Consider the following 27,959-nt stretch of genomic DNA (forward strand, 5'->3'; position numbering starts at 1 on the left):
TTGTACATTTCAGTTCCACAAGTGACGGAAACAAGTGTGAATGTTATTTTTATTTCTACACAGAATTACAAGGACTTTTAATTTTTTCAGGATATATGTAAAAGTTGGTAAAAGTGTCAAGATTGACAGTGGTGGAGACATTTCATCAGTTTTCACCGGTAAGATAGAAAGGTATTCTAAAAACTATAATACTGTCTACGAAGATTGTATGAATTCCTTTCCACAGAAACCCAAGTTCTTATGCCCAAATCCTTGCTTACAACTATAAATGCGATATTTCAAGGGAATACTTAAATATATATTGTGGTAGTCTTGAAAAAAATATCTCTAAACTTGATTGATGAAACTGTGCCGAAGCACAGTAGAAATTCAAGGAGAAATTTCTTTGACTATGATTTAGTTAAATCTAGACTTCACAATGTATTTTTGTACCACAATTCAAATAAAAATTTGAACAATACTAGCCAAAAAGCTTCACGAGTCGCTGGAAAATGTTTTCCTGTTGTGATATGTTGTATGCATTTTGAAACTGACCACGGCGTGGTTGGTTTGGAATTGTAACACCTGGCCAAATGAAGGGAGGTAACCTGTATTCTGGTGTTTGCTCTCGAGATTCCGGTTCAAGGTCAAATCCTGAAAACGTTGGAAAAATCAAAGGAGTTACATCCGTTCGTTTAGATGCTTCCGTAGAAGTGGATGTGACGGGTGAAGTTCTTTTCAAATTCCTAATTGAGCTCTTGACTGTTGCCGCAGATGACTGACGTTCTGTGAGGATCCTTTCTGTGGCACGTTCAAAATGCGAGGGTATAAGAGGCTGAGGAATCCAAATAGGTAATAAAGTCTTACGTTGCATCATCAGGGTTTTAAGCTCAAGCCCATTCTTCTGGCAACATTGGATGTAGTTGAAGGGACATTCGTAACCTTTTTTGTTGATCACCGTTTCGTCAACATCTTGGCATTGATTTCTGGCAACACAATGACATATTTTGTTTGTTGTGGTTTCCACTGCAGATTCAGTGCTGGTATCTTCTTGAACAACAAATGAATTTTCCTTCCTCTCCTGATTTTCACGTTCCATCACTTCCGTTTCATATTTTGTCTCTGGCATCACGAGAACAATGCCTTCACTTTCCTCAGCTAGTAATTTTTCTGCATTTGACTTGTAATTTACTATTTGCTGGCAACACTGAACCATGTCAACAGGACATAATGCTTTATGACTAGAACCTGTGTATTTCTGTGGACATGTGGTTTGCAACTCGCATGTACATTTTATGGTTTTATTTCTAATAGGTTTTTTAGCAGGATTCGATTCTGAAGCTTTGCCAGTATTATCCAAACCTACAATCTTCTTATGTTTGCAGCAAAACTGTGTTGGACATTCAACACCAAATTTCTGTAAGAAAGACAAATATATACATTAATGGAGCCAAAAATATGAAAATTATTTTTAAAAATAACACCATAGTTGCATGTGTAATAAGTTACTGAATAAGTGAAAGCATTTAGCCAGTGTCAACACTAGATTATTTTTAGGGGAGGGGACTCCACAAACTTCTCTATATTCAATAATATAATGGCCACTTCAATCTTTGGTCATGCAATTTTATGATTAATTCCAAGTTTATTAATATTAAACTTGCTTGCCATTAACTTCATTAAACAGTTAAGAAAGATATTTTGACCTAAAAGAAGTGAAACAATGGGTGAGTGGAGAAGGCTACATAATACTGAATCGTATAATTTGTATTCATCCCCTAATGATGTTAGAATAATTTAATCATGAAGACTTTGATGTGCAGGCCATGTGGCATGAATGGAAGAGGATAGAAAAGTTTACAGGATCATTGTTAGGAAACCTGGAGGTAAGAGGCCTGTAGGAAGGCCTAATGATGAACTGTCAGCTATTAACCCTTTCCGGACCAGCAATGGGAATAGCCCATCATACAATTTCTGCCCAATAAGGCAGGTGACAGGCATATCCCATCGTTGACTATAAAATTATATTGTGAATGAACAACAGGTTATAATCGCACCATGTCTTCCACGTGTGTTGTAACCAACTCTTTCAAATTCCAAGAGCTAGATGTGTTTTATTTGTTGCTGAATTTTGATTGTACTTGTGTCGAATTAGTTGTTGCTTTTGTTATTAGTCTTGAAAATAGCAATGAATAAGTTATATGCACATTGCACTTTGAATTTCGCAGTTAGTGACAATTTCGATGCTAATAGGAAATAGCCCGACCCTGTGGCCGAGTGGTTAGCACATCGCGCTGCGATGCCAAGGGTCCCGGGTTCGAATCCCGGTCGGGCTTGGTTGTTTGTGAATGTCCATTCATCAATTTCATCATTTCATCACTCATCCCCATCTTCGCAAATTAGCCAAGAGGCACAAAACGCGAAGTAAAATAAACTAAATCAATCAATCAATCGCTAATAGGAAATATTCTGTATTACCTTATCAATATACAGTATGTTCTTAGTAACTGTTATTCAGTTATAATTTTTTTTTACTTTCAAAAAATTGTCAACAAAAGAAATCATACATGCAATGAAATTTATATAAAGTGTAACATATTATACTAGGTAGATATACTATATACTAGATATATTTCATAGATATACTTTTCGTATAGATCGTGTAGATTTCAGAAAAATATTAACACATTCAACAATTTATTTTATGTGATTTGTTTAAAACAGCAACAGTTTATCTCCTGGGAAAAACTCTGCATTTTCAGGCTCGTCCGAAAAGGGTTAAAATGTAACTGCAAGAAATTGGTACTGATTAGAGTGCTGCAATGACCGTTTTTCGCCCGAGCGGCAAGTAGTTTGCATGGACAACGTTAGATAGCATATGGAATTGAGAGCTTCTTTGCTTGAATAGGAAAAATGAGAGGAATACACTCGAAGCCCAGTAGTACATGTATACGTAATTTGTCTGTGGTACGTGGGCCCTCAAATATGGATCGCTAGGTGAAAGCCGCAGTGAAATTGAATCTTAAGTAAACATAGTCATTATCTCCATGTTAAAATGTAGTTTAGATTAACAATACAGTGCAGAGGCGTGGCGTGCATGTAGCTGCTGTTACCGCAGGTAACACCAAAATATAAAGAATTGAAGAACCTGTCTTAAAATATTATTACGTACATAAACTGGTAATATTGTCGTAAAGTAAACATTGCAGACTGACATTTTTTCAGACACCGGCAAAAGCGAAGAGGAGGACTGATCCGGTACCCTCCTCAGGCAACATGAGCAAAGGGCCCTGAGCCACCGCAAGGAAGACTTCGCGTTGCGGCAGTTACGGCGGGAGGAGGAGGCCGGTTAATGGCATGACTGTTTAGCTGCCGCAGTTGCCAGTGATCCTTACCGGAAACAGATCAGTGTTGCCATATTCAGTTGACAGAAAAGAGCTAAGTTGCCTAATCGGGTCTATCTTACTCTGAAGGTGTCCAGTCACACTGGGGAACGATGGCGCAGTGGTAGCGTCGCCGCCTTGTAATCAAGGGATCCCGGGTTCGATACCCGGTGGAGGCACAAGTGGTTTGGGTCCAACTTTAAACTGTCCCGATTAACATTACTGTGCATAAGTGGACTTAAATCGCCAAATCAAAATTTTAAAAAATCAAATCACACTGGGGGAAAAGCAAACTACCAAGTGGTATTTTGTATTTACTCTAAATATCAGCGATTACAAAAGTCCTCTTTATCCTTCTTCGACATCATGGGCGAGAAGGAGAGGAGAGGGATGGGTATGGTCAAGGGGTCCGCTGTCCTTCTAAAAATGTCAACCTAAAATTCTATATTTCACACATATAATATTTCGGTTACAGGAATTTGTGATAATTGTTGAAAGGGCCGATTGAGATTGACATACGTTGTTGCAGGAATGCGATAATTTCAGATTGAAGCAATGTTTTTGAGGTGGTATAACTGTTTTTGGGTGAAAACATTACTTACAAGCATAATTTCCCGATTGTTATCTTAGCACGCTCTGAAGTGTCAGGTGTCACAGGTTCGAATCCTCAGCAAGAAATGGTTATTTCAATGTTTGTTGTTATTATTTTACTTACATAATTATAAAAAATAATAATTACATACACAAAGAAATAATAATTTTATTTCAATAATTCACCATGCATCCTCATAGTCACGATTACGATTATCCTATAAAGCGAAAGACTTATAGGTAGCAAGGGACGTAAAATATATGAATTATACCGCATTTGTTAGAACCTGTCCCGTTTCCCACACTAGTGATCGCTCGACAGTTTCGGTGCCAATGAGAAACGAGGAAAAAATCGTCTGCTGGGCAGCGAGGAGCGAATGGAAGACAGAAGAGAGGCGCTTACGTAGACGCTGTTGCGACGTTGTGCATTTTAATTGGCTGCCTGGCTTTGACTTTCCCCAGCACAGAGAAAAGCCAGCGACCAGCTAGCGCGGGAACCGGGACAGGTTGTAACAAACGCGGTATAGTAGTGGTGTCAGAAATAAGATTTCTGTGGATTTAGCGAAACATGGGAGTGGGAGTAGTTAGGAAACAGATGAAGACTACATCTACTCCAAAGTAAGTATATAATATAGATCTACTCTACATACGTCTTATTTGAAACGAAAAGTTTCGCCATTTGGGCCATTCTGGTTTCAAAAGAACTAAGATGGCAACAGTAGTAACGGGTGTCCGAGAAGTCTTTGTATGAAAACAAAAATTAACTGTATCCGCTATGTCCAACATAGACATGAAAAAATGGTACCAAAATGTTCGGAAACTATTCAAGTTTTTTTTGTTTCAGGTTTCTGTAACGTTGCAGTAGTGTAGCAGTGCCAGTGTCCAGCAAACCGGAAATGTACACAAATCAGGAAAAAGCTGAGTGTGTCCTGTGGTTTCACGAGAGCAGGTCACAAAAAACAGTGCAGAGACAGTTTCAAACATCGTACGGAAAGGTGCCGCCCGATGGTAGGAGCATTAAGTCGTGGTATGACAAATTCAAGACCACAGGATCTGTTGCTGACGGACCGAGAAGTGGCCGACCATCAACCTCAGACGAAAGGGTGGAAGATGTCAGAGTGGCTTTTGTGCGCAGTCCGAAGAAATCCGTGCGTACGGCCTCACATGAATTACAGATGCCAAAAAGTTCTGTTCATGATGTGTTACACAAACGTTTACTGTTTCGTGCGACAACGGATAACCCAAGTCATCACATCAATCCCTCCTGTGATGTTGGCTAATGCATGGCGAGAAGTTGAATTTCGACTAGATGTACTCCGTGCTACCAAGGGTGCTCACGTGGAGATTTATTGATTTCTTTCCTATTGCCAATAAAACTTGAATAATTTCTGAACATTTTGGTACCATTTTTTCATGTCTATGTTGCATATAGCGGATACAGTTAATTTTTGTTTTCATACAAAGACTTCTCGGACACCCGGTAGAACTGGACTTCTTGCAGGTTCCGAAGAAAATATTGGGGAAGCGTCGATGCTGAGAGGGGAGGGGCAAGGAGGGTGCTTCACGAGTTACAAAAGTAAACAACGGTTTGCGGGAGGGACTGTGCAGTGCGAGTTTTGTGAGTGGTGTCTTTCGTCTTTATGTTGTTTTCGGGCATTGTCAATTAATTAACAAGCGGAATGGAGTTTGCTCAGAGTTCCGAGGTGGGGGGTTCATCCTATCTGAACAGTGTGTGTGTAATTGTGCGATAGAAGATATTTTGAAGCAATCTTTTGGTTTGTTCTTTTGCAGAAAAAAGCGAAATTGTAGCGAAAGGGAGGCCAAAGCCTATTTTGAACGATTTAAAAACCAAGTCGTCTGCTGGATATGACCGACATTTCAATGTTTCGTGGTATAACGACTATCCGTAGTTATGTGGATGTGCGCAGTTGTCGAAACTCTTTTATTGGCCATGTACTCTATTTTCGGGTGAAAGAAAAGTATGGAATTCAGGTGTGGATAACATGGACCATGACCATGACGCACCCAAAAATTCAAATTCAAATGAAAAACTTAACTTTATGACAGCATCATAGAACTTTTTTGATTTGATTTGATTGATTTTGCTTCGCTCGTGCCACTTTTGGCTAATTTGCGAAGATGGGGATGAGTGATGATATGATGAAATTGATGAATAGACATCACTAACGTCCATGCCCAAGCCAGGATTCGAACCCGGGATCACAGCATCATATAACTATTTTCAAAGAAGAGTCGTCGGATTGATCTGCTCTATAAGTAGCCTTCGATGTTTCTGTAAGCATCAAATTACGTATTATTGTGGCAACAACCAATGTTTGCGATTTCACTTCAGTCCTTATGTCAACATTTTTTTTCCTGATTAATAACTTTACCAAAATCTAGTATTGAATTGCAGACGCACTAGATTAATATTATATGAACTACTTGGAAGACATTGGGGGGGGGGGATGAGGTGGGGAGGTGCCCAAGTCTAACGGCTCCTCCCTTAAATGTCCTACTGATAACCGGTAACACTTTTAAAAATCCCACGCCATGCCACTGATACAGTGATATATTCAAATGAAATAGATGACTACGGGCTGAAACTGCCAGGATGGATATTTTGCACATATGTGCATATGATAATTGTCACATTAAAGTTACATTCCATTGTAAATGCTCGAGCCTAGAACAATCGAGCGAGGGAGACTTGAATGAGTGCGACTGAGAGAAAGTGGTCCCATGCAGTACTGATGGTCAAGAGGTGGATTGATCTTGCTTAAGATTGGGACAAATGGAAGACTTATATTGCTGTGGATGCAAGAATAAACTTTAGACTTTAGCAATGCGAGAGTTAGTTACAATTTTAAGTCTTTGTGTGTGTAATAAGATTGGCTACAGTATTACATAGGTGACTGTATGGATACTAATGGTTGCTTACAATTATGCAGAGAAAATTTGAAATTACTTTGATATTTTGTTCCACATAAAACCCCTGAAAAACTTTTGAAACATCTTGTGTATACTTTTTACTGTTTATGACAAGTTCCAGCAACACATAGTCCAACAGTAACAATGCAACTTTTTTTTGAGTTCCTCCATTAGTTGTGCAATGTGCATAATGGTGGAATCTACACAACATCTTAGCTTAGCCCCATAATAAGTAGGTCACATTAGTAACATCTGATGGTGTAGATGTCCAACTGGATCATACAGAAGTGCTTGCTGTTCACTCTCCATTTTTATTGAATTGCATGCAAGAGCCACAGCAACAGTAGTGACACCTAGCAGTGTGACATGAAATTTTATGAGTTTTCCTTCGTGTTGGTGCATCATTTGCCACTCTGCTGTAGGCCACATGAAATCAGTTGAATCATTTTGGATTACCCTGTATTATTTACATCAGCCCTTCCAGATGTCTGTGTTTTGAAATTTGGCATTAACTGGTGAAGTTGTGGTGGAGAGAAAAGTACTGTCTCTTTAATTTTGTATTACATATTCACTTTTTTTTTTTGAATAGGTTAAGATGAGTCACCAAAGGGGGGAGGGGAGGAAGGGTTGGGAAATTATTTTGAAAATGCTCAATATCTTTTGTACAATCATTGTAATGTATTTTTTTTTGTTTGGGTTTCCAGGTTAAATAGTGAGGGAGTTGCAGACCAAACTTTGTCTGCCAGCCTCTGTGGCAAAGTGGTTAGCACATCATGCTATGACACCAGAGGTCCCAACATCGCGCTGCGACGCCAAGGGTCCCGGGTTCGAATCCCGGTCGGGCTTGGTTGTTTGTGAATGTCCATTCATCAATTTCATCACTCATCCCCATCTTCGCAAATTAGCCAAGAGGCACAAAACGCGAAGTAAAATAAACTAAATCAAATCAAATCAAAACCAGAGGTCTCAGTCTAGTCATAGGTGTTCGTTGTGTATTCCTTTATCAATTTCATCATATCATCACTCATCCTCATCTTCGCGATTAGGCATCAAAAAGTGGCAGAAATGCAAAAGTGAAACAAACCAAACCATGTCCATAGAATTAAATTATTTTCATCATAAAATTTTATTTGGATGAAATTTATTTTACTTCAAAGCCAGTCATTGCAGTATAGCAAAACACACTAAGCCCCGCGACAGGTTAAGTTTGCAGCACATTTTATGTATCACTCCTCTCGAGAATGGCATTCAGCATCTCCCGTGCCACTCTTGCCTCAACCACCAAGCTGTTCATACGTATCCCAGACTGTGAGAAAATTGACAGCATTACAGCTCAACTACATTCTGTGTGCACATTTTGTTCTATATATGCGAAAAGTTGCTGCAAACTTAACCTGTCGCGGGGCTTAGAAAGTTCATTTTAAATTTTCTACAAAAGAATCTTATCAATACAGCTACAAATACAATACTTACTTTGAGTACAGTAAGGGGTACAGAAAAATCACACTGAGTATCCATCTTCACACATGCACAGGTTTCTATATCTATGGTAGACTTCATCCACTGAATTTGACTTTCCAATGGAATTCTGTGAATGGTAAAACACAATTTTAGTGAGACGTATGCGTGTGGCAGTATTTTTGAATTGCAACTATGTCTACAAGGAAAAAGCAAAACACCACCAACACTTTCTGGAGTTTACATAGTTTTCCACCTTTCATGGAATTTAGTCTGCACATAACATCGCTTAACCAGCTTCACAATAATACCTGTAAGAATGTTCTTGTCAAGGGCGATTCCTCCATGTAGGAAGTGTACTTATTTGCAGTTCTCTACTTTTTTAGGAGTTTAATGTGCATTAAAAATTAAGAGCTCAGTGTGTATACACCAGGTTCGCTACTGTTTGCTATCACTTGTTTGGTCGCACTGCCGCCAAGAACGACAGTCTGCTGCTGAGGAACCTCGATCTTCCACCTACAGCGGGAATGGTGAGGGGTGTGGAAGGGAGGGGGTTGCTCGGTTATATGGTCTGGCGAGGAAGAAGCACTCGCTTCCTCATTCAGTGATGCCAACCTTAGCATTATGGTTCTAAGCTTAGTATAATTTGAACTTTGTTGGCACCTAGCACCATATGTTTGATATAATGGTAAAATGTAGCATCATCTCTAAACGCGCGTCCCTGGGAGGCAGAAAAATTGAATTCAATGGAAGATACTGTGAGGAAATATATTTTTTAAAGTTATATATTATTTGCACTTCTTCAACCGACTTGTTTCAAACAAAAGGAAGTGTGCCGACCAAAGGACAAGCCTTAACCATCACATCCCAGTACAACCTCTTATTTTCATCTTTTCTTTATCCTCCCCGATTTAGCAAATGAACATTTTATGAAATGAAATCGGTAGAAAGCTGAAGGCTACAAATGAAACATGAGCCACTGTTGCCAATCGTGAATTTTCTCCAACTTTTTCTTGATTGGTTGACCCATTGTAATTGACTTGATTGGCGAAATTCTAAAATGTTGGTTACCTAAGTAAATAATAGATAAACCAAGTTCACAACACCAAAATAACTGCTTAAATTGAACTTAAAACTACATCATTAGTTGCATTTAGCATAATTTAAGAGTTGAAGAAGCAATGGGATTGGCAAAACTCACGACGACAGGCTGGGAGGACTCCACAAACGTCAAACCACAGATAAACGTATTACACGTAATATGTTTTTATCTGTGGACGAACCAATCAGCTTGGTCCACTCAAAAGTGGGGACAGTGTTGCAGGTAAATGGATACAAGTGATACGTTTGCCTGTTTAATTGAACACATTTTCAAAGTTTTTCCTCGGTCTGTTTACCATAACTTCCTACATCTTAAAAAAGCCATGAGTCGCCACTGGTTCTTGTTCTGCTACAGCTAAATAGACAAACCATAAGCACTTCCAAGCACAGAGATATCTTTCATCCATGGTTGCTGACAAAGGACTCACGAGTGATTACAAGTTAATGGCTTCTACTTTCATTAACAAAATATATTTCCAGTATGTGCTGTGACTGAAATGTTAGGAAAGAAACACTATCACACATAATTTATTTTACACACTGGCATTTACAGCATACTATTGAAAGTTGTCTTAACAGGAGAAAGTAGTTTTTAAAACTGATTTTGACATACTTTTCCATGGTTGGGCAAGCGTTGGCATCAGCCATTGGCCCAACATAACACAAACTTCAATTTGCTAAACAATGTAAAACCAATATTTCCCATGTAAAAACTGTGGTTGGCAAGACGTTCTGGTTACTTGGCAAGCCAAGACCTACGTACCAACTGCCAGCTTCACTTTTACATAACAAACCCCCAGTCATTATTGTAAGTTTCCATGACCAGGTTACGCTACTCATGCGTAGCTTCCCAATTTTGTTATGATAATGGATGACCACCAATCCCATACATAGGCCAAACTCTCTGGAGAAGAGTTGTTACACTTCTCCCCATGAAATTTTTGATAAGTATTGTGAATTTGAAGAGAATTTTGGAAAAAGTAGTCTCCTAGAGAGTTTAGCGTAAAGTTACCCTTTGAATTTCCCAGCAGCAATATTGGAGAGAATTCCATCAATTGTTGCACCATACTTGACAACAGTGCTGTAATTAGATGCCGTCTGTGGATCAGCCACTGCAGTAAACAACAGCGTTGAGATCACACACACCAAGTGTAGGCAGAAGGTCATCTGGAATGGATAAATATAGGGTTACCACATCACTGTAGGTAAGGAAAGTAGGACACAGAAGTGCAAATATATGATGCAGTCATTCACATTAAATAGTATGGATTGTAAAATTCTGCTATTTGTTATTTTTTTTTAATATAAAGGTATAATTCACGTACCTTAGTTTTTTAAAATAAATGCAAAAGTAACTTTATTTTTCTAAAACAAAACCTACTGTTGCCCTGGTTACATATATTAATTAAAGAGGTGAGCCATACACTAGCGGCTATGAACAGCATTAGCACCTTGGGAAATACATGCTAACGGAACCAAACCTGGCCTGCCTAACCTATCCATGTGGCCATATAATAGCATAAATAAGCATGCAAATAGGTTTGGAAAGTTATATTTTGTTTATTTAAGCTATATGTATACGTGGATAGGTTAGGTAGGCCAGGTTTGGTGCTGTTAGCATGTATTTCCCAAGGTGCTAATGCTGTTTCTATCTGCTCATGAACCATGCAGCTCCATGGAACATTTGAAATTTTATATCGAAGTGGTTAGATATTGGTTATCTCTATTGGTAAGCTTTATAGTGACACTTTATCAGTATTCATATTGGTCTAGTAATATGAAATTGACATATTTTTGGTTAAGAAATTGTGAATTTTGAAATGAATTCAAGAGTACGAAATTCCCACACCAGTTTGGTGGTTACCCTACTGAAAATTCTGTCTACTGTTTTCAGTAGATCAATGGGTGTTTTGAAACATCTACAGTTTTCAGTAGATGAACTGTAATGCTACTGTTTCAGTAGCTGAACTGTAATGCTACTGTCTTCTACTGTTTTTAGTATGCTACTGTTTTCAGTAGCTGAACTGTAATGCTACTGTCTTCTACTGTTTTTAGTATGCTACTGTTTTCAGTAGCTGAACTGTAATGCTACTGTCTTCTATTGTTTTTAGTATGCTACTGTTTTCAGTAGCTGAACTGTAATGCTACTGTCTTCTACTGTTTCAGTAGCTGAACTGTAATGCTACTGTTTTCAGTAGCTGAACTGTACTGCTAATGTTTTCTACTGTTTTTGGTAGTCGAACTGTTTCCTCTATCTTAAGTAGTTGAACTGTACTCTTAACATTTTCAGTAATATAATTGTACAACTAATATATTTTATTGTGTTCAGTATATTGCTGTCTGAAAACAGTACTCTTGTCAGTAATGAAAATTTTCTTATCTATACAACTGAAAATTCATTGGAAAAATCATATAAACAAATTGTATGGTAAAGCATGTGGAACATGCTACGTACTTAGGAATGTGTTCACACAAAAACAAAAAAATCAAATAAAGTGAACACGTTTTTAAGTGTGTAGCTTCATTGTGGTTAACGCACTTGTAGAAAATTGAAAAACATACTCCTTTATACATAAGTTGACATATTGTTCTTCCTATATTCACACGAAAACAGCAAAAAATTAGTTTAAATGGAAACCTGACCCTCCATGCTTGAAAAAACAAGCAAACACTGTTGGCTACATTGATAAAAAAAAAATGGATCCTTTCTGCAATTGCATTACACAGATATAATAATAACCATGGAAATTCCATGTTTGAAAAAAAAGCAACTAATATGATCATGTATTCAAATTGCTAGCTGCTTTAAGGTTGAGTTATTTCTTAAGAAAGAATTGTAGTAACTTATTCATTAAGATATGGTATATCTGACTTCAGTAGTATTCATTAGAAAAACAGTAGAAATTCAACAGGTTTTCTCGGGCAATCAGCCAGGTGATTTCCAGAAAGACTTCCGAGCTTTCGAGAGCTAACGTCACTTTCATCTTCAGCTCTCGAAAGCTCGGAAGCCTTTCCGGAAATCACCTGGCTGATTGGCCGAGAAAACCTGTTCAATATTCGCTGCCAGGAAGGCTTCAAGAATTATTTCAGTAGAAATTCAGTTAATGTACTGTTTTTCCAATTCACTTCAAAATCACTGAAAATATGATGTCAAGAATTTGTCTATTCTTGGAGTCAATAAATTATTTTATAATATATTGTAGCAAGTATTATGCATTATTATTCACTTTGTTTTTCCGTACAGTAGCCCTACTGCACAGTACAGTAGGCCTACTGTAGAGTACACTAGCTGTACAGTAGATCTACAATAGGATTTCACTATATTTCACAGTACACAGTAGAAGACATTTGAAAACAGTAGAAATTTCCAGTAGAGCAGGCACATATTAAGTGGTCAACTTTTGATCTCATCACCGAAGTTTCTGTGATCGAGTATCAGCCTGATCGTGTATATTCTTTGTAAGTGTCCCCATCATCTAATCACCATGCATCTTCATTACGATGATGGCAGAAAGTGGAAGAACAACAACATAAAAATACAAAATCCGAGTATGTAATTCCCAAGCTTATCTTAACGACACTACTACATGGGGTTTCAAGCATACTTCTCTGAGGACTTTTTTTTTTTAAAATTGAGTTTGGTTAAAATACAGCTATAAAAAAACTGAACACTGAATTTGCATTATGCTAATTCTGTGTATTTTACAGAATCTCTGATAAAATTATAATAGAGTATCTACTGTAGATACCTATAGATACTATACAGAATCTAGAATAGAGTATTGAATTCTCTCAGGAGATAAAAAACTTCCTGCATTTTTCTGTTTCTCCAAGAACATTTTTTAAAAACATTTCTCCAGGACAAGACTAAAATGTAGAGCTTGTCTGTGAGAAAGAACACATCTGGCAACCCTGGATCTAAGTAATAAATTCCATGCAGACAAATAGAGAAATAGGAAGATGCATATGAATGCTTTTGTTTTCAAGTCTTTTCCTTACTATTCTGTTAATCTGTTGTGGTGTGATAAACTGTGTTCAAAAGTGTGAATTTCTAGTTGGGGCAGCACTTCAGGTGGAAAATGTTGCATGGGGGAGATGTTTGGTCCAGGCTTTGGGTTAGTTGGGGAGTAGGGGGGCACGTTCCTATGATTTAACATGGTCAGCTGCAGGGGGATGCTTTGTAAACATTTTGCTAGCTGGGGAGAATATCATCCCCCTCCACTCCCTCACTTTGAGCACTTGAGTTGCGGAATGCAGATTTATGAAAATTTTCTTGTCCATGTGTCCCCCACTTTGAAGAATATGAAAGTGGATAATGCCGGAAAATGAGGTGACGAACTAATGTTGTCATACCAGGAAGATATAAACCAGAGGGTATATGACACGTATATATTTCTCTCTGTATAAACTGAAATGAGAGGTAAGTACCAATTCTGTACGGGGCCCAGATTGAGGTTTAGAGATGCTTGACTTTTGGGGTAATAAATGATCGGGGCATTTTATTTTGCTAATTTTATTTTCACTTCAAAATATTTTCCTGAGTAAGTAGTAGCCATGGGCGTATCCAGTGGAGTCATTTGTACGTCCTTGGAAAGTTAGTTGCCCAAAATATTGTGTAGGCTTAAATGGCAAAAGTTTTAATACCACTTCAATGACTTTTGAGTGCTCAAATTGTAATTGTCCTTCTGGCTGGAAAAAATCGACATTTTAAAATTTGTAAATATATTATTTTCATGTCTTTGTTAGGGTTGTTTCATACGCTCTGTTCTTCGCCATAGCCACATTTCTAAAGCTTCTAGTCAGTGACCTGCCCAGGATTTTTGAAAAAGCTCGAGGGGGGGATAGGGTTACGTACATTTTTTTAGTGGTCAGCCCTCATTTTGCCATCTTTTCCTGCCTAAGACGTTCTTTTTTAGGAATACTGGGCCAAAGGCATGGTTGTTAAAGGTTCAGGAACCCATAAATTCTATTGGGTTCTGCTGCGGGACCGGAGCCCTTTTTTCTCGCACAATTTAAATTCGGTCCAAGTTGAGTATTGTTTCGTTGAATAAAGGTTCCTGGACCGTATTGAAATTGATCCGGAAAAAAGGTTCTTGGATCGAATTGAAATACCTTACAGATAAAAAGGTTCTTTACGGTCCATAACCCATTTACGCTTGCTGATTTTCTCTCCTGGACCAGAATTGAATTTATTTAAAATTCCTGAACCTTTAACAACCCTGGCCAAAGGGGGGTTATCATGGACGTCCGCAGGATTTTTTACAGGGAGGGGCAAGGAAGGTATTTTTTTCCAGGGGGCAAACAAGGCACATTTTCCCCAATAATTGTTCCCTCAAAAAACATTGCTTAAACTTGAATTTATCAAATTCATACAACAATTAATACATATTGTTGTGGCTGAAATGAAATTATATGTCAAAAATATATAATTTTTGGTTGACTTTCATTTTCCAGGGGGGGAGGCACGGCCCCCTTGCCCCCCGTTCCGGACGCCATGGGAGTTATCATAACCCCCACCACCCTCTAATCCGGTTCCAGTGTGATCGTACGGTAAACGTTTGGTCGATATACAACCATACTATAATAATTTCTATCGGCCTCTTACCTCGATCTCAGTTTGGTAGTTTGAATAGTTAAATTGATGTGTTTGTTGAATTGGGCAGCTATGAACCGTCCTCGAAGTGGAGGAATACTATTCGTCAAGTTTACGCAAAACACCCTCTCTTCCTTCCCGTTCCATGCTATCCCCAGGGCTTGAGCAAATACCCCTCCACGTAACAATTTTCACTTCAGAGCCTGACTATGAAAGTTTGATTGCATCTGATGATCTGTCATCTTCACAGCATTACCATAATTGTCCATGAGTCGTGACACTGCCGCTCAAGACGCAAATTAAAAAATGGTACATGAGGCAAAGAAAAACAACAAAAAAAAACAACAACTTCGAAGCAAGATGAACTTTTATCAGCATTCTATCAGATGTATTCAGTTCAAAACACGGCACTTTGAGCTTCAAATTTTCTTTTCTTTGTTTTACTGTCTGTTGCGCCTGCTGTTTCTGACCAAGGACGCATTTAGGAAGGGGGTTCCAGAGAGGTCCGGACCCCCTCGAAAAACTTACTAAGTACTAAAATTAAATAATGAAAATATACTTATTTAATTTAGTGTTATTTACTTCCGTCGAACTTACCGGAAAGCAAGGATTATATTGGGATCATACGACCTTGAATCACGGTACTAAAGAAAGATTTATGCAACATTTATTACTACTGCTTAAATATTACCAGGAACTTTACTTTTCATCAATTGGATCCAAGATCCTTTTTTGATATTCAATAAATATTCAATTCTTTATCCATTTGACATTAGTTTCCTTGCTAGGCCAGATGTTTTTTTTTTTTTTTTACAAATGTTACCGACCTTAGCTATACACGTAAGCTAGATAATGAATACGTGCTGTTATATCACCATCCTTATACCGTCTTTTTACCTATTCATGTAATAAAAATATAATGTTAATTAATTTGAATATTTTCATTGATACTATTTTAATTAATTTAACATTATTATTATTATTATTATTTTGAGACTTGTTTCGGACCCCCCCCCAGTGACGGCGCCAGCCTGAAATAATTGGGGGGCTACAGATTCCTGAGTCAAATTCTAGGGGAGTTAACTGATACCGGCTAAAATATATTTACATATATACGGTATAATTTTACCAGTGACGTATTTTACATTCAGACGCAAAGGTAAATCACTATGTAAGATACTGTATTTGGTTCCTTCACACACAAAATTACTTGTAGGCACGAATGTTTTAGGCCAAACAAAATACAATAATTATATATTTTTCTTAAGCCATTATTTAATGGAAAAATATCACAGACTTACTATTGAGATTACAAAATACACCTTAAAAACAACACCCACTCTCAACTCTGGATATTCGTATTAATACTGCATGTATTTCTAAGTAAAGAGTGTGAATGCTCTTTTGCTGAAGTGAGAATATGAACCACAGCTGCAAAATTATATGCAGCCTTTGGAAACTTTTTCCCAATGTGAAGAATAGATAGATAATTAATTTTGCGTCAGTTTTAACTGGGACTCTCCAAACTGTCCAAATCACAACAACAGTGAGCGGCGACAGATTGCAGTTTTTCGTAGTTTAGAAAATCAGCACTTTCTGAATGTAAACAGCTAATCCCAATTAACACAGCTGTTTCAAGTAAGCCTTTCCTTGAGTCCAGAAATTAGGCGATCAGAAACTGGAAAATAGATCCTAACTTGAATATGTTCTTCACGCGTTGCTCTTTTGCTTTCACGTCGCGTAATGATGAGATGACACCATTTTGGAAGCTTTCAGTTTCGTTAATTTACTACGGTGCTTGAAATATTATTTTCATCTGCAAATGTCCTTGTTGATCCAGACAGATCTACAGCTCCCCAACTAACGATGTTTTAGAACACATCGTAATAAACTAACCTTGTGATTTTTATAAAGTAAGAGATGCATTATAATGACCTTGCCCCAATGGAAATTTTATAATGGAAAATATTATGTTAGGAAACTTCTAGTTTCCTTATTTTCGGTCGAAATGCGTCTGCCGTACTGTAAAAATCTGGGAGGTTACAAGGGGGCTGAGCTCAGTTTTGGGGGGCTCCAGTCCCCCTGTAGCGCCGTCCCTGACCCCCCCCCCGAAATATATTTCTACAGTAGATACTTGCCTGTTTCTGACATATTGTTTCAGCTTCAAAACGAATTTAAATTGGCAAGGTAATTCGTTGTTCTGAGGTCATGTCAATGAAGCATTGACACAAAAGAAAGAAACAACCAAAGCGTTTATAACAGGTTAAAACTTGTTCCTTTCCCCCTCTGTTATCTTTACTGAAGCAAGGCAACGAGTTAGAATATGATTCTTGAATTCCTCTGGCAGCTTGTTATAGAGTTTTACACCTTGAAATCCTAGACCACTATGTGTTTGGATGTGTGGACAGTAGAAAGGTGGAGGGAGTTATGCATACGAGTGCTGTACTTGTGTGTATGTCCAGATTTTTTGAGAAGATTTTAGACTTTGTATGAATAAAGTACAACGTTTCTAATATGTACAAACATGGAAGAGGTAATATTTGAAATTCATTGAAAATTTGTTTTGTTGGGTTTGAGAGGGATACATCTTCATAATTTTTAATATGCGTTTTTGCCAAATAAAAATTTTTCTGCATTTTGGGTGAACTGCCCCAGAAAGAGATACCATATGTGAGTACAGGTTGAATCTGTCCAAAATATACTGTCCTTAAATCATTGAAAGTTAAAACATTTCTCAAAATTCTCATCATGTAGCAGAGCCTGCTTAACTTTTGAATTAAATTAGTAATATGCATGTCCCAAGACAGGTTTGTGTCTATCCATACTCCTAAGAATTTTATTGCATTGCATTCTTTGACAACTTCATTGTTAATAATCACATTTAAGTTTCTTATTTGTTTTGCTGGATTAAAATTTATTAGAAATGGTTTATTAACATTCAGGGAAAGCTTGTTGTTGTTTAGCCAGGTGTTTAGTTGTGTTGTTGTTGAAATGGAATTCTTTTGAAGTTGCTCATATTCCAGGCTTTTTACTATGATATTTGTATCATCCGCAAAAAGTATTGTTTGAGACTCTGATAAGGTTTCTGGAAGATCATTTATGTAGAGTAAAAATAAAACTGGTCCTAGAATTGAGCCTTGCGGTACACCTGTATTGAGGAACAAAATGGTCTGATTTGATTTTGTTAATATCTACATACTGACATCTGTCTTTTAAATAAGAGGTGAACCATTTTTTTGCTAAACCTCTGATACCATAATGGTCCATTTTATCTAGTAAAATGTCATGCTGAACCAAATCAAATGCTTTGGTGAAATCTAAAAATAATCCATGCACATGCATTTTTTTGTCTCTCGATTTTAGTATGTTATTTGTAAATTCAAAAATAGCTTCTGATATTGACTTACTTTTTTGGTATCCAAATTGATGTTTGGATAAAATGTCGTATTCTGATATGCACATGTATACAGTAGCGGACCAAGGGAGTGGCTGGGTCTAGGTATATCCTCTCCGCTGTCTTACAATTCTCCCTCCACAAATAATTCAGGTATATGTAATTATTAGGGAACGGATTTTAAGGTGCAGCACCTTTCCAAAAATATAACTGTTTTCATACCGATCGTTTGAGATATGTAATTTAGGACATAAAATCAAGGAAAGTGAGCACACTTTGTTTAACCTTTTTGCACCTTTTCGTGGAATTAGCACATTTATCCCCTTTTTACCCCCCCTTTGATGCTTCAGCACCTTTCCCCTTCGTTTTCTTTCATGTTTTGTTAAAAAAAAATTGGACAGAAAAATAAATGATTTTCACTCTTCTTGAGCAGCTACATAAAATCCTGTAGTCTCATTTTGTAGAACAGAACGAGAGCTATAAAATGGTATAATATAATCATTGCAGCCTCAATAGTTCCCAAGTTAATGTAGCAAAACTCGCGAGAGAAAACACAAAACTTCAACAAAACCTATTTGGCAGAACTACAGTTCTCTATGCGGTCCGCGCGCATTATATACAAAATGCGCACAAAAAGAGAGCATTGAATAAAGGCATTTTATCAGCATCTTTTTGAAAACATTTTCAGAACATTTTTTATCCTTTCCCGACCATAATCTTGCACATTAAAATCCTTTCCCTAGTAATGTTGGTAAAATATATACTGATTAGCCGAAACCACATACCACATTTTCATTTCAAAACTCCTTTGCGCTCTACTGAGTGTACTCAGTAGCGTGCCCAACGGGGGGTTGGTGGGGGTCATAGCATCTCTTTCTTTGACCTAGTACTCCTAAAAAGAAGAACGTCAAATGGAGGAAAAGATGGAAAAATCAGGACTGACTTATAAAAGAAAGGGTACACGTAATCTCCCTCTTTTGAAAATACTGGGCACTCCACTGAGTGTACTTACGGGTATTAAACACTAAACCTCTCACTCGGCAGTACATTTAGTTTAGCGACGTTCGGAAAGCGCCTGATGTTTCGTCCGTTTCCGCCTGCCTGTTTTGGTAGAGAGTGAAAGTTGGACGCCCCTTGCCCAGGGACGGCGCCAGAAATTTTTCGCCGGGTGGGCAGAAGCTGTATAATGATAGATTAGGGTGGGCAAGTATAAATGTATGGCCATATACATATATGTATGTATATATTAATATGTATCCCCTCCTCTCTTACACTCCCGATTTCCCTACACTTCTATTCCCTTTAATTTTAATATTTTTTTTTTACTCTTTAATGCCTTCTCATATCCATATCTTTCTCAGCTTGTTACCTCTTTCTCCCTTTCACTTTCTCTCGTTGCATTCTTCAAGTATTTCTCTTAACTGGCACACACGCACACACGTGTGTGTGTTTGGTGTCTTTCCTCTTTATTTTCTAATCTATTCTCGCATCTTGTTCCACTTCTTTGTCTCCGATGGACACAATTATTTCAAGGAAGTGTTTGTGTGTGCGCAGCCATACATTCTAATCACATTGTTTCATTCATCTCAATGTAGTGAAATAAATGTGAATCGGACGCATCACTTTTTGTCCTTCAAGTGCATAAAATTACAAGGCACATACTCAATTGTGTATAGATATCCGGCGACAGTGATAGAAAGTGTGATGGTAGACAATGCTGAAGAATTAAATTACTTTCTCGTAGTTTAAATGCATGTTCCTGATAATTTAATTACATCATATGAGTTTTTGACTGAAACTTGGGGGTTAATGACAACTTTTCTTGGCTTACAAAGTTATTACAACTGGCAAATGTATCTGAATGTATGTTTGCAGTAACGGCGATCGGGTGCCAAAACTTGGGGGCAAGGACAGTTTACTTTTTTGGTAGAAAAGTGTAATGTCTTATTGGGAATGTACACACACACACGCGCGCGCGCGCGGAAAAAAACAATTCTTTCTTCAATCTGCATAAAGTATCCCAAGGCTTATGAAAGGCTATTTTGACAAGACATCGCCCAAAAGTAATAATCAAGTAACACTGAAAAATCTGTTAAGAACTTAAGAGATTATTTGTTAAGTTGCTATTCGTTTTCTGAAGTTAGTCTTCGTTACTCATGCGGGTGAAGTAACACACGTAGGTTTAGCTGAACACATGCACTGAGGTAACAAATGGTTTACATTTCGTAGAATGTGATTTTGGACACAAGGAATTCATCGAAATTTATCACCATACCCGGTAATTCATCTCTTTTTCACAGATGACTTGGGTTGTATGGCGCGACCTTTTCGAAAGCGCTCAAATGTCAACCTCTATCCTTACCAGCATACCCTGGAAACTTGAATCCTGCAGGTGAACAATCTCTGGCGCCTGGAACCACAGTCAAGATAATAATTTGTGGTGGGTTGTATTTTCAGTGTCTGCGTGCATTTGTTTTCGCCCTTCGTCAATTTCACCTAATCACCATTGAACCTCATCGTCGCCATTAGCCAAGCTAGTACTTTTTCAAAAGTGGAGTTTCGTTAGTTCATACCCTTCGAAAGTTGAGGTGGTAGTTTCAATTTCACATTGTTTCATTCTTGGATCAAGGCAGCTAAGTCCGTGAACAATAAAGTTGTTTTCCGAAAATCTCAAATATTTGTCTCTGGCAATACACCCTCTTAAATTAACGCATCTTCGGTGGTGATAAAATGAAAAAATTTCTGTGAGTTCTTTATGTATATTTTTTCTCGAATGGCACAACGTTGTCGCTTTATAATGAAGAGGTTCTGGCTTCTATTATCCCCTCCCCTGGTGGGAGCACAATGCGCACTGGTTCGGACTCCACTTTAAACTGTAGGTTTAGTCCCGATTAGCCTATCTGAGCATATAAGTGGATTTAAAAGCAAAGAAACAAAATTCTCTAATGGATACACCGTGACACCTTTTTTCTTTACTTCATCTGCATCTACAGATTCTGTTGACCTTTTCGGCTGAACCTCTGATGCTTCTAAAGTTTAAATCATTCTAATCGTGACTGATTAGTTTTCTGACGCCCTCAAAACAAAGCTTTCCTACCAACCTCTTTCTTCTTTTAATTCTACGTAAGTTAATTACAAGAAAAATCGCATCATTACGTAACTGATTGGCTATTATCAATTCAATAATTCTGTAGATTTTTCCAAACCCACATAACTGTTACATCAAAATTTATACACCTTGGTATTGTAGTGATTATTGTAATTACTTCTTTTTAGTATTTATTAGTAGAACGAATACAAAGTTGTTGTTTGTATACAACGTAGATATTTGAAGATGACATGTACGTAAAAATTGTAATAAAAAGGAAAGAGACACTTCTGGAATTTCAATGTAGACGTAATTACAAAGTCGAAATAATTTATTGTTTGCTGGAGGAAGCAACGTTAAGATTGTTTTTTATTGGTTCATTTAGAGATTATTTTAATCATCCGCAGGCCGGGATTTCTATATGTGAAGGCCCGGAGCTTACAACACCAAGACCCCACCCCAATCCCCTCCAGTTTCAGTTATAACTTTTCGCTAAGCTACATGAGGTGGTTGGTTATACGTATTTCTACATTTTTCATCACATCCGAATACCTCCTTTTTTTCTTTATGCAGTACTTTTCAAAGCAGTTTTCCCCAGAGAAGGCCCAGAGCTGCAGCCCTCAAGGTCACCCTAAATCCTGACCATACCCTGCATAATTTTGCACCTCCTAAGCCTACTAGCTGCCTCTAATCATAGAAGTATTCAATTGATGACAGTTTATTTTGTTTCAAGTTCTCTAGCAATTCTTTTTGCTGTCTAATGAAAAAGTTAAGACAGCTTTTTATGGGATGATGATATGTGAACATTTCTAGTATAGATAATATTCATGAGTAAAATATACATGTAATGAACACCAGAATACACTTATTTATTGAAACATTCACATATCCATCCCAAAGTGTATGTATGTACTTAGTGAATTTGATTGGGTGGGCAATCGGGTGGGCACAGGAATTTTTGGGTGGGCGCTTGCCCACCCGTGCCCACCCCTGTCGCCGTCCCTGCCCTTGCCCCTTTTCCAAATTCGTGTTTTCTCTCTCCAAGGATAAGGGAAAGTACCATCTGAATGGACAAAAACATTAGAAATGCAAAGTGAACTTAATGTGGTTGTGGTAAACCATTCGAACTGTAGAAAAAAGTGTTCAGCTTGAAATACTGCCTACCTGAGCGTTTGTCATTTTTCTCAGATCGTGCGAATGATCCCTCGAGACACGTTGATTGATTGATTTGGTGTATTTTACGTCGCTTTTCTGCCTCTTCTGATGAATCGCGACAGTGGGAATGAATGGCGATGAGATTGGATGGACAGCGGCGGCGCCAGGTATGCTGAGGGGGCGCGGAATGAAATTTATGGGGTGCGATGTTGAAAATAAAGAAATGTTTTAGCCATTTCAACACATGTCACTCAGATATCTTACTTAGTTGATTAAGAAACTTCGAGAAACCGCAAGGACGTATTTAGGAGGGGTCCATGGGGTCCGGGTCCCCAGAAAGACTTATCAGGTACTAAAATTAAATAATTAAAATATATAAAAATAATTATATATATATAATATAAAAATTAAAATATATATAAATAATTAAATAATATATTCGTTTAGCCTTTTTTGTATAATTTCCTCTGAGCTTATTGGAAGACAAGGATTATATTGGGATCATACGGCTTTGGAGAACAGGATGGACATATTTAGGGGGGACGAGTTCAGGGGTCCGGACCCCCCGAAAGACTTACCAAGCACTAAAATTAAGTAATGCAAATATTAACATTTGTTGCATAATCGATGGTTATTAATTCCCTCTGAACGTTTTAGAAGGCAAGGATTATATTGGGATCATACGGCTTTGAATGATATTACAAGTACACTACTACTCAAAATAATATGCATAAAATATTAATCAGAAACTTACTTTTCTCCAACTACATGTAACATCATTTTTGTTATTCGATAAATATTCAATTATTCATCTATTTGACATTAATTTCATTGCCAGGGCACTTGTTTTTATCTAAATCATTCCCATCTTAACTATACAGGTAAGTTACGTAATGAATATACGCTGTTATATCTCTATTCCTATACAGTCTTTTTACCTATTCGTGTAATAATAATATAATATTAATTTATGTATTGTAATTAGTATTACTTTGATTAAAAAAAGTAAAGTGCTCCCCTGTGCTTAGCACACGCCATGAAGGTGTATAGGGGGTGTGGGAGTAACGCCCCACACTTTCTTTATCCGGTCGTGAGTGGGGGTTATGTGATCAGCATCACGCTATTGACCGCCTTTACCCCCCAGGGTCTCCCCAGGTACCCATGTTATTCGACGCTGGTTGGGCGCCGGGGCCGCTTCCAACGTTAGAAAAGTTCCCGGATTGGAACCGGCCGGGGGTTAATTTCATTTAATATAATTATTTTGATTTAAATATTATTATTATTATTATTCGTGAGACACTTGGTTTGAATCCCCCCGAAACATATTTATAGATATTTGCCTGAGAAACCGGTACAGTGTTATATCACATGGCCATGTTTCCATTTAAAAACCAAGTTGATTCCAAAATTGACATCAAGATGGCGGCTGTGTTGGTAACACGTGCTAAAAAGGCTTCCTATATCATGTATAGGACGTTTGATTTGTTCCCCAATCTATATTTGCTTTAAACGGGTCTTCCAACACTTATGGACCACCCTGTATTGAAGATGATTATCAAATCAAATATAGAGCTCCTAAAGTGACGACAATGTTTCGTGCTGGTGCACTTCGTCACAAGTATGTTGATGAAAGAAGATTAGAAGCCACTCTGCGTTTCTTTCAATTTGAAAATGACGTAGTTTATGTTGAGAATAATCTGTCAGAGAAAGCCCCTGCCAAAAAAATACGACTTTATCATGCCGACTAATGCAATCAGTCACAGGGCTGACAATTAGGTGAAAGTGCAAGGATATTTTATACTACGTGCTATAATAAAGCCACATCTGCGTAGGGCACTCAGCGAGTTCTATGGTATCCCTAGACTCGAAGGTTTATTTCTGTTGCCGCCGTTCAGCTGAGCACGGTTGCCGAAGTACAATTGCTTTGATGTGTTATTTCGGTCTCAGTTCTCTACAAGTTAACATGGTGCGAGAATTTATGTATATACGAAGCGGCTTTTTTCGGTATGTGATGCGTGTACCATCGCAGCTGTTTCCTGGCTTTCAGTACCTCCCCACTTGTCCCCCCAATGCTGTGTCAAAACAAAGACTGTGGAGCTCCCATCGGGAATCGAACCTGGGACCTCTTGCACCAAAGGCGAGAGTGCTAAGCATTCGGATACGTGGAGGATCTAGCCCACCCAAACAGTGACGACGCCAGAGGAGGCTCAACATGAGTCCTAGATGAACTAAAAACATAGAGGCAGGGGTCACCCTCCAGCCAGACACTTCACCCCCCCTTCCGCCCCCCTCCCAACTGTGAAAAAACTTTTCGTGTTTGAAACCTTTGAAAATCATCCTGCTCGAAACAGGATGCTGGATGTCAGTTGTCTCATTTGGCTGTCCATGTTGTTGAGAAGGAAGAATGTCAAGTCGGACGTACTGAAGGTGGTCAATGTTTTCTCCAAAGCACATATAACATAATTCTCCTGCAAGAGAATTGCACTTTACTAAGTGACTCGTTGTTTCTAATACTTAAGAAAATTATCTTCTTTCAACGTCATGTTTATTTTACAAGAAAATTAAACTCTTCGAAACATTTTATTTTTGTTATTTATATTATTATGTTATAACTTCGATATTTGTATCACTATTTTCGTCTAAAAAAAGACGATGAATTATGAAATTATAAATGGGGAAACTATTTTAGATCTACCAGTCTCCGAACATTGAAATAGGCCACTAGAAACAACCCAGCGTACGGCAGTTCCCACGAATAAAAAAATAATTAATGCCGTTATTAAAACGAATCATATGGAGTTTAACTCGAAATCAAGAATAAGATTTAGGCAGTAAACGTCCTCTCTGAATAAAGGACAAACAAAAAACACCATACATGAATTTTATACATACATACATACACACACACAGATATATATATTCTTTACAGGCGTTTCAATGTGACTGCCCCCTCAATATTTTCTCGCCCCCCTTCCGCCCACCAATCACTTTTCCCTGGCGTCGTCTGACTTCTCAGAATCCAGAAGCATCGTGACTGAACTTGTGAACATTTTAAAGCAACTTACCTCAATTCTGCTGTTTCATTTCGCGTCATTCATTTGTTTCTTGAACGTATAATCAGGCCCGTAGCTAGAGGGGGGGCAGGGGGGGCAACTGCCCCCCCTGAGAGCCTGCTCTGCCCCCCCCTGTGAAAAATACAGAACACATTCCTACTTGGAATTCTCACTAATCTTTACAATTATATCATGTGTTACTCTAGCAACATTACAAAGACACTTATTGATTTTGAGATTTATTAGGGTGTATGGGATTCCGTATAATGTTGTATCAGGATTGGGGGGGGGGGATTCCTTCCAGATTAGACTTCGGGAAATGATTTCACAATTTTCAGTATCAAGAACAGTTGTGACATTTTGAGTAGTATTGTATTAAAGGTGCCTAATGTGTTTGTATGTTTTTCTTGGATGTCTTGCTATGAACTTGGAACTGCTTAAATTTTTGTTTCCCAAGTCTATCTTTTGGTAATAGTGTGGTAGAGAGAGGGAGTGGATATTTGTTACTTTGCGTTGCTTTTCTGTCACTTCTAGCTAATCGCAACAATGAAGGATGACGTGAAATTGATGAAGAGACACTCATAAACAGTGCCGCAACTACAGGGGGCAGAGGGCATTGTCCCTCCCCGACTTTGGACGGAAATCCATTCTAGGGAAAGCAAACATTGAAGTAAAAAAACAAGACTAGGAGAATCTAAGAATAGCAGGACAATTGCATACTCATGATGGAATTAATTTTTACGTGTTCCTTACATTTTTCTACCAGACGGCCAAGGGCACTTGCAAGGGGCACAGAGGGGTAATTGCCCCCCTCGATTTCAAATTTTATACAAATAAAAAAACATTTCGTAAAATTTTCTTGCTCGCTTCGCTCGCATTATCTACTATTCTTACAGTCCAAGTTCAGAGCCATAGCTATGGGGCGGCAGGAATCGGCTCTGGAAGCCAAACGATCTATATGAAAAAAAATGTTAAACAGAATGTCATGGTGCCCCGTAAAATTATTGCACCCTATTAAAACAATTTCTTTCTATGAAACTTAATATGAAATATTACTGATGACACTGTAATCCAATAAGTCATTGATCAATCAAGGGATTCCTATTTGTTTGTCAGGTGTCAAAACATGTATTTCAATTATACTACAATTCACACAATATTTTGCAAAATGGTTAACGTAACCAGTAGGCAAACGTTGTCTGTAGTGATGCAAGAGTCTCCCCTTTGAAAGAAATAAAGTCCGTGGTGAACTAAGGGACCCATGTTTTAATGTTTTAGCAAGTACAAAAAAAAATGTATTAGCTACAAATGTTTACACAATTCATCAAAGTATAGATAATATGTAACCATCAATATTTAATTAATTCTATTTTCTTGCATAACACAACACAATGGTGTTGTTGGATTCTCGTTAGATTTCTTTGTGTGTAAAAATCTTGCATACTAGAAACTAGAGGGAATCATTATGAAGCATGATTTATAAAGGGCTCACTTAATCAGTTCTGCAGAGAGGCCCAAAGTTGTTGGTGCATATTAATAATCTATTAACATTATCGACCTGTAAATATCAAGTAGATACTGTCCTTATTAGCCTACCTAGGTATTTATATTAAACTTCATATTCTTTGGCAATCTGGAATGGTCATTATCGAAATTTTGCTATTTGATGTTGCTCGAAGTTCGTTTGTTCGTTGCAGTTTCAAGATATCATCCCTTTTCTGTTACTTATCTCTTTTTGGGGAGGGGGCAAGTGCCTCCGTGTACCCTGTTATATCTGCCAATGCGACACAATATATTAAAAATTTGCCCCGTCTAGGATTGACTTTGCCCCCCCTACAAAGAATTCCTGGCTACGGGCCTGCGTATAATAACTTTGAACCAGCAAAGAAAGTGAGCAAGTAAACACTTTTTCTTCCTTCTTCGATATTAACATTGAAAATAATGTGCACGGGCAAGTATGTTCACGTTCTAAATATCAATTACTTTGACCTACCTTATTACGTGAAGCGTTCTCTTGCTGGAAGTAATCTCTTTGGCTGTCGATCGAGACTGAAGTATGATAATGTGGCGACTGAAGAAGCACAGGTAGGAAGAAAATTGACACTGAACTGTGACCTAGATATTTGCGTTTCCCAAGATCATCGCGTCTTGAGGTTATGCGTAGGTCTATTATTGTTCTCACTCGAGCGTAAACTGCAGGGAAGATCAACAAAGAAAATGCCAAAACCACAGC

The 27,959-nt window shown here is 37.9% G+C and overlaps 1 protein-coding gene across 1 annotated transcript; it reads right to left on the minus strand.

The window, feature by feature from the left end:
- Positions 1 to 27,785, minus strand: LOC145990350 (uncharacterized). Its single transcript, XM_083126045.1, has 4 exons — positions 27,720 to 27,785; positions 10,456 to 10,610; positions 8,358 to 8,472; positions 1 to 1,396 (listed from the first exon to the last, which is right to left on the minus strand). Exons 2-4 carry the CDS (start codon positions 10,608 to 10,610, stop codon positions 461 to 463), a joined length of 1,206 nt encoding a protein of 401 aa, XP_082982171.1. The 5' UTR covers positions 27,720 to 27,785; the 3' UTR covers positions 1 to 460.
- Positions 27,786 to 27,959: the final 174 nt, after the last annotated feature.

The sequence above is a fragment of the Lepisma saccharinum genome, chromosome 7 (assembly GCF_977018435.1).
Source record: "Lepisma saccharinum chromosome 7, izLepSacc3.1, whole genome shotgun sequence".
NCBI lineage: Eukaryota > Metazoa > Arthropoda > Insecta > Zygentoma > Lepismatidae > Lepisma > Lepisma saccharinum.

Coding starts and splice junctions, on each gene's coding strand:
- LOC145990350 (XM_083126045.1), bottom strand. CDS start 10,610: ATGACCTTCTGCCTACACTTGGTGTGTGTGATCTCAACGCTGTTGTTT. Junction 8,473..10,455: donor GCTGCTGGGAAATTCAAAGG/GTAACTTTACGC, acceptor TACCATTCACAG/AATTCCATTGGAAAGTCAAA. Junction 1,397..8,357: donor TACCCCTTACTGTACTCAAA/GTAAGTATTGTA, acceptor TCTTTCTTACAG/AAATTTGGTGTTGAATGTCC.